General features: G+C 39.6%; 1 protein-coding gene across 3 annotated transcripts in view; it reads left to right on the forward strand.

Moving 5' to 3' along the window:
* The window catches only part of BMPR1B (bone morphogenetic protein receptor type 1B), a 393880-nt gene extending 387789 nt beyond the window's left edge, over positions 1-6091 (forward strand). For all 3 annotated transcript variants that reach the window (XM_053609422.1, XM_053609511.1, XM_053609343.1), the window contains 2 exons: positions 370-500; positions 2257-6091. In XM_053609422.1, the coding sequence (XP_053465397.1) occupies positions 370-500; positions 2257-2382 (257 nt within the window). In that variant the 3' untranslated portion in view covers positions 2383-6091. The remainder of the gene's footprint in view (positions 1-369; positions 501-2256) is intronic.
* The last annotated feature ends 1184 nt before the right edge of the window (positions 6092-7275 follow it).

Raw genomic sequence — 7275 nt, forward strand, 5'->3', positions numbered from 1 at the left:
GAAAGTTACATTTTATTCAGTTTGAGATCAGAATACATCTTCTAAACTGCATTGAGATTTATATAGATTTGTTAATTTGGCCTTTTTATATAATTGAGAATACATTTGAGATGTTTGATTTACTTAGCTTTCGGACTTTAGGAAAAAAAAAAAACCCTGAAGATCTACAAAAATATTTTTCTTTGAGCTTTGTATTTATTTTTTTCTAAGTTAGATTAAGTGCCTTTTGGGTAAATGTTTTCAAGAGTTATTTTGCTGGTTTTTAGCCTGAACTTGTCTTTAATACTGATAGCACTTTGCTTTGAGAACAGTTGTTTTGTTAGACTGCTGTTTCTACTTCACAGAAAAAATAATAATACGTACTTTTAGGTATCATGGAAGAATATCAGCTTCCCTATCACGACCTCGTGCCCAGTGACCCCTCGTACGAGGACATGAGAGAGATCGTCTGCATCAAGAAGTTACGTCCCTCCTTCCCCAACCGGTGGAGCAGTGATGAGGTGAGATAACTGTGCAGCTGTGCCTGACTTCTAAACAGACCTTTTTTTCTTTTGCCAACATTCTAGATAATTCTAGATAATTCCACTACAGGAATTCTATGTGGTGGCAGTGCATCATTACAGTAATTTAGATGAAAATAAGCATAGTGTATTATTTATTTCTTGTTTTATAATTTTATTTTGCTGCCTCTAGAATGTATCAAATAAGTCACCATTTAGCATGTATAACATATTAACATTATTTCGTTTACTTCTGACATCTTGAAATTTTTGTTAAAGGTTCTTAGTTCGCTATGTGTGTTTTTAAAGCACAATGATTTTTCTCCATCACAAACCCACATACGGGATTCTCCTGTTTTGATGGGAGAAAAAGTTAAGCATGTGAACTGAGTTTTCCATACACAGAAGGGACATGAGTCAACCAGTGGAGATGCCTGATTCCGCTGTGTTTAGCTAATAAGAATGATGACGTATGAGGTGAGCCAATCCATGTTCAGTTCTGCGCCATGGGCCTAGGGGGACGTGTTCTTGGGTCTAGAAAGGAGCCGCCCGCCGGGAAGGAGGACACAGTCAGGCCCTTTCTGACAGCATCTCCTGCTCCACACTTCTCCCCTCCCACCTCTCAGCCTTCAAATGCGCCACATTCTGGAGTTCTCTGGCAGGCTAAAACATTCAAGATGAGCTTGAAGTACCTCTAGAGACAAAAAGGCTCTTATCAAATGTGTACCAACACCACTACAAAGAAATGTACAGAGCACTTTATAAACTGCTTCTTCAGTGTAAGATTTGTTTAAAAATAGCCTTTGGTTCATTGGTTTTCTGTCTAGTTACTGAAATGCTGAAAAATATATATGTTTTCCAGCAAACTGTGCAGAAAGCTTTATATTATTTCAAAAGTGGTTATGGCCATTGGTGTAACTCAAAATCTCCTCACTGAGGATTTCTAATGAAATTAGAAAATTGTGCTTTTCAACAGGAAGACCAATAATTGATATACCAAAACACAGGAGAAGGTTCTAGTGATGTTATGCAGATCATTAATGTCCATCAATTGTACAGTGTGATGGTATTGTGGTAGCAGACAGCGGTGATTTAGGAATATTCGTGTTTGTTTGAATTGTATGGAATTAGATAAAAGACTGAAAGTTATCAAGTGTTGTAAACAATCTGGGAGTGTGGAGCAGAATACAGACTCCCTGGGTGTTTTTATACATAGCGTTTGCTTCGTACTGACTTCAGAGGCACCCTGCTACAGTCAGTAAAACCACCTGCTTGCTCCTATCACAGGGAAGGCACAAGAATCTATTTTAGTCATATGCAATTTTGCATGAAAACAATTTTAATGGAAATTTATTTCTATATCATTTTAAGGGTACCTTTAAAAAATAATATTCGGGCTCAGTGCCCGTAGCACAGTGGTTATGGAGCCAGCCACATACACCAAGGGTGGTGGGTTTGAACCTGGCCCGAGCCAGCTGAGGCAACAATGACAACTGCAACAACAAAAAAATAACCAGGCATTGTGGCAGGTGCCTGTAGTCCCGGCTACTTGGGAGGCTGAGGCAAGAGAATCGAGTAAACCCAAGAATTTGAGGTTGCTGTGAGCTGTGATAGCACAGCACTCTACTGAGGGTGACATAGTGAGACCCTGTCTCAAAAAAAAAAAAAAAAAATTCAAACTTCACGAATTCAGAATTAAAAGCTAAATTGTATCAAGTGCTGAGAGAGAAATGTATTTTCTTTTTCTCTTCCTTAGTGTCTGAGGCAGATGGGGAAACTCATGACAGAATGCTGGGCTCACAACCCTGCTTCGAGATTGACAGCCCTGCGTGTTAAGAAAACACTTGCCAAAATGTCAGAGTCCCAGGACATTAAACTCTGATATGAGAGAAAAAGTAAGCTTCTCTGCAGAAAGCCAACAGATACTTCTCTGTTTGTGGGCCGAGCAAAAGTCGTTAAAGGAGTATCCACAGTCACAACCTTGAACATCGTCCTGCTTCCCAGTGGGTTCAGACCTCCCCTCTCAGGGAGCACCCTGGACAGAGACACAAGTTCCCAGAGGCACAGATTGGTCTGTGTCTGTCTGCAGGAGGGAGGAACCGCTTGGGTAACTTGTTCAAGATTTGACGCATGTTGCTTTCTAAGAAAGCCCTGTATTTTGGGATTGCCTTTTTTTTTTTTTTAAAGATGCTTTAATTTTGCCAAAATATAATAAGTAATGTGGATGTTTTAAGGTTTATACTACTATAGTTTAAATAGTAACAGCAAAAGTTCTTCCCAAAAACTCAGCTGGAAGGTAAATTAAAGTATGTGTTTTTCCATTGGTAAAACATTGTTGCACTCTACAAACCAAAAGTCAGTCTGTGAAGTTGGAGAACAGAGAATGGAACTCATCTTACCACCCCCCACGCCCACGCCTGGCTTCCTCAGACCACTGGGGCCAGCCCCGCCTTTGAGGCTGCCTCACAATGTGAACGCACCTGGGTACAATACCACCCGTCTAGGACTAGTTTTGGAATTCCTGTAGGTGGCCTTTTTGCAGCTTCACACAATATGGAACAAATGAAGGTTTTATGTGATTCTTACAGAAGTGTAAGAACCACTTCCTGTTTCTGGTTATGTTAGGCTTTTCTTTCTTGCTAAAATTCCTTCCTTTTCATTAAAAGATATTTTGATGTGCAGAGAATTGACCTTGCATGCTTTTGATCTCTCAAATCAAAGGATCAATGTTAAGTAAAATTGCCACGGTTGTGCTGAAGACAAGATGCTTTAAAATAGATAATTTGCTCTTGTGTTGTAAGAAGAACGTGTCAGCAAGCTTCAGGGAGGAGGATGAGGGTGCAGATGGTTTGTTTCTTATATACACAAAGGAGCCAATCTCAAAAGCACAAGGAAAAAAGTATATACACCTTATTTTCCATACATAAGGATAGTTTCTTTATGTAACTCTGTCTGTGGTATGTGTCTGAGTTAAAAGAGAGGAAGCATCTGTTAAGTTAATGTAACTAAATTTTATTTTGAAAATACATAACTGTAACCCTCAAATAGGACAGGGGAGGAGAGTGAGTGGAGGCCACAAAATATTATAGCTGCTGTGATTTATTATTCTAAAATCAATAGGGATGGAGTGTGTATGTTTTTAGTGACCATTTCACACCTAAGGAATGCTGACTCATTTTCATATTCAACTCACTGTTTAATTTGTTAATTTTTCTTTTCTGTAGCACTTGTGCAAAACATCTCTTTACCAGCTCAGTTCTACAGGGTTTTAACTTTGGAGCAACATAAATAAAATCTCTGACAAGGCTGGTATTCCTTAGCAGTAGAAATCGCTAAAGTCTAAAATTGGCACACGTGTCTCTCAACCTTACACATTTACATTTCCATACTGTAGTTTTCTTTTGCTGCTTAGAAATTCTGTAGTGGTTAGTAAAGAATTTGGACGTACTTTCTCTCCCCTTGACCTTAAAAAAAAAAAAAAACACACACCAAAAAGCATTTCTTCCAGAATACTCCAGGGGGCAGTGTTTTATAACACATTTTCACCACTGGGTGACTGAAGGATGAAAGATTTTTGAAAATTGGACAGCTGCATGAAAAATGAGAAAATATTTTTCTCACTTCTGAAGTAGGCTTGCAGCTGGTGACTTGTTCATCCAGAAAACATCCTAAAGCAGTGAGTGTGAGCTGTGCTTAACAGGTAGGGGGAATTAGGAGGAGGAACAGTTATTCTGTATTTTGCGTTCACTCTCCCAGTGCTGAATTCATAGCCACATAAGCCATAAGAAAGAATTTTTTAATCCTTGAATTTGAAAAATTTGGGGGTTTTTTTTTGAATGAGTAAAATGGTTGGTTCTAAATATAATTATAGCAGAATGCTGCTTTTATTGATACTAAAATAACCTCAATAGCAATGTAAAAGTTCCTTCCTCTTGCATTAAATAATATTCTTTGTGATAGCTTAGAAGTAATATGTGGTTAGAACTTTAATCATCTGAGCCTTGGAGAGAAACTTCAGTGCCTCTAAGCAGATCCTCTACAAACAAATAGTAAATATTTTATGCCAGTTAAGTGGAAATGTTTGTATTTCTTGAGTTTCCCTAAATTTAGGGAGGTAGGGCTTATATCTTAGCTAAAATTGTGTTTTCTTTTTGGTAAATACTTGAACATTGATAACTTCAAATCAGAATATTTTGTGGGGAGATGATTTAAAAGTAAACTAGATTTCTAAAGGCGGTTTTGGCTCCAGAATGGGAAGAAACTAAAATAGTATCCAGATTTCTTCTATATTATTTGTTTTGTTGCTTTGAAAAAAAAAATCAGTAGTTTATTTTCTGATCTCTGACCTGAATTATTTACTATGAATATTTTAAAAGTATTTCCGAGATACTTAAAAAGACCCACTTAGCTATTAATAGTCTTTCAATGGGACAAGAATTTATTTAGGGATAGATTTTTCTCTGTATTTTACCAAAGTCTACTTTACTTAGATAATACTAAATTGTTCTTAAAAACTACCTACTTGCTTCCCAGTGCTCTTTAACATTTTAAAATTTCTAGTCGCTCAGAGGTGAATTTTATTTTTACGTTTTGTCTTTCTCTCAAGAAAGTGAGAACCTGGAAATTAATAATGTAGTTGATAGTTTACTTTTAGGACTATTTCAAAGGCTAAGATTTTCTCCTAACCCCTCCGTTGCAAAGGAATCCTAAATTATTAGTTGTTAGATACATTTTGTATGCCAAGATGTTCAGGTTTATAGTTTATGTTTGTATATATTATATAAATATATATGTATATATAAATATTATGTTCAGTCTGGAGTCTGGGTCAACTCCATTATGTGGATTAGAGAGTAAAATATTATGGTTGATAAAGTACTAAATGAAACATAATATTTATTTATAAAAGTGTGTAGACAGTTAAATTACGAGTAAAGTGCTATGAACATTATGAGGATACAGGCCTTTGACCTCCTGGAAAGCACCGCTCAAAAGCCACTAGTGACAATTTTTGAATTCCCCAAACAGAAAGCTTCTTAGAAGGTGTGCTCCGATTTTATTTACCGGGAAGCTGTGTCACATTTCAGCTGAAGTGCAGTCAAGCCTAGCGCGTACTTAGTGAGGACCGCGTTTCATGTTCCTAGGGTCATGCATATTCATTAAGAGTTTTATGTTGTTGGTCTATTCTGGTTTTCTTTGTTTGTGGGTGGAAAGGCACTGAGAGAAATATAATTTTTTAAACTTGAGCATGTTCAGTATTTATATCTTCTTAGAAAACTGAGTCATATAGATTAGCAGTGGAAACGAAAGAAGTGGCCTCACAAGTGATTTAATTTACCAGTTATGATTCCTTTTGTAAAACAAAACAGAACTCCACAGTGCTGTATTTTTTTGGAGAAGAGTTGGTAATATTCAGAGGTTTTGTCTGTTTGAAAAGAAGACTCATTTGTGTTCTTTTGGGGAACCAGTGCCTTACGGAATTTGTATATACTGTAACTATTCAGGACTAGGGAACAATTGTATTTGTTACAAATTGTATATGGCTTTGTTTTAACATTCCCCTAAATAAAATGGTTTCATTCTCTCCTTGGGAAAAACATGACTGTTACTTTATAATTGTGCCCTTTTTTTGTCTTTGAAAATTTCATGTTGTGACAGGAGGGAAGGTGCCCCAAGGAGGCAGACACAGGTGAGTTTGTACAGTTTGTGGCAAAAAAAGCAAGAGAAACCGTCTGATAGCTCCTATTTTCCTGTAGTTAGGAAGCACAGGCAGCTGCTGAGAATGAGGGGAAGGCAGGGGCTCAGTGGTTTGAGGGAAGTGAAGGTCCCCACCTCGCACTGTGGGGAACAGCAGGTGGCTGGGGAAGCACAGCCAGGTGGGGTGGGCAGCACCGAGTGCAGGGCTGAGGACATCCACAGTGGCGGGGCCCCCTTCCTGTGAGAACAGGCTCACTCATTCCTACAGGAGTGTGATTAGGCACGCTTCGACCTCTCAGCTCAGTTTCTTACCCTTAAAGATGAGAGGGATGTGACTATCTACTGCATGGAATTGCTCGGAAGATGAAATCAGCTACGCACCAAGCATGCGGTGAGTACCCAGCCACTACTCTCAGCTATGAGGTTACACATGCCGCTTTTCTCTGTGGCTTGTGACTTTATTTTTCTACTTGCAGCAATGATTGGATTCTTGTAGAGCTGGAGTTTATCAGGCATATAAGCAAGAGGTCCTGGAAAATAAGAATTATTGTCATCAAGGGGCTGGGTGCCTGGGCCAGTGTAGGAAGGGAATGAAAGTGGGGCGACAGCTAATAGGCCACACAAAGCCAGGTCTTAGGACGAGGAACCTGGATGGGGTTGAGCAGGTATTCAGCCGTTCCTGAGGGGGCTGGGGGGGGCAGGTGTTGCTAGTGGGCAAGCTCCTTGGTGGTGAAAGAGCCAGGCCTTTGTATTTGTTGTCTGCCTGGATTTGGAAGCTTCCAGGGTGGTGGCAATTTTGAGGAGAGGACAACCGGGGGGCAGAATTCTCCAGGCTGCAGGAGGAAGGGCAGTTGGGGAGGGAGGAGGGGGGTTGGTAGAGCGGGAAGGCCTGAAGTGCAAAGGAGTGACTTTGCTGTGGGGTAGTGATGTGGGAGCTGCAGTGCTGTGTGCAAGACACCCCGTTCTGCCCTCAGCTGGGGGGGACGTGAGTGGGGGAGGATGAGGCCATTGCTGTTGCTTCTGAGCTGTCATGGGGCTGGAGAGGAGCGGTTAGGGTTGCTTTTCCATGGATTGTGAA

Source organism: Nycticebus coucang, chromosome 1 (assembly GCF_027406575.1).
Source record: "Nycticebus coucang isolate mNycCou1 chromosome 1, mNycCou1.pri, whole genome shotgun sequence".
NCBI lineage: Eukaryota > Metazoa > Chordata > Mammalia > Primates > Lorisidae > Nycticebus > Nycticebus coucang.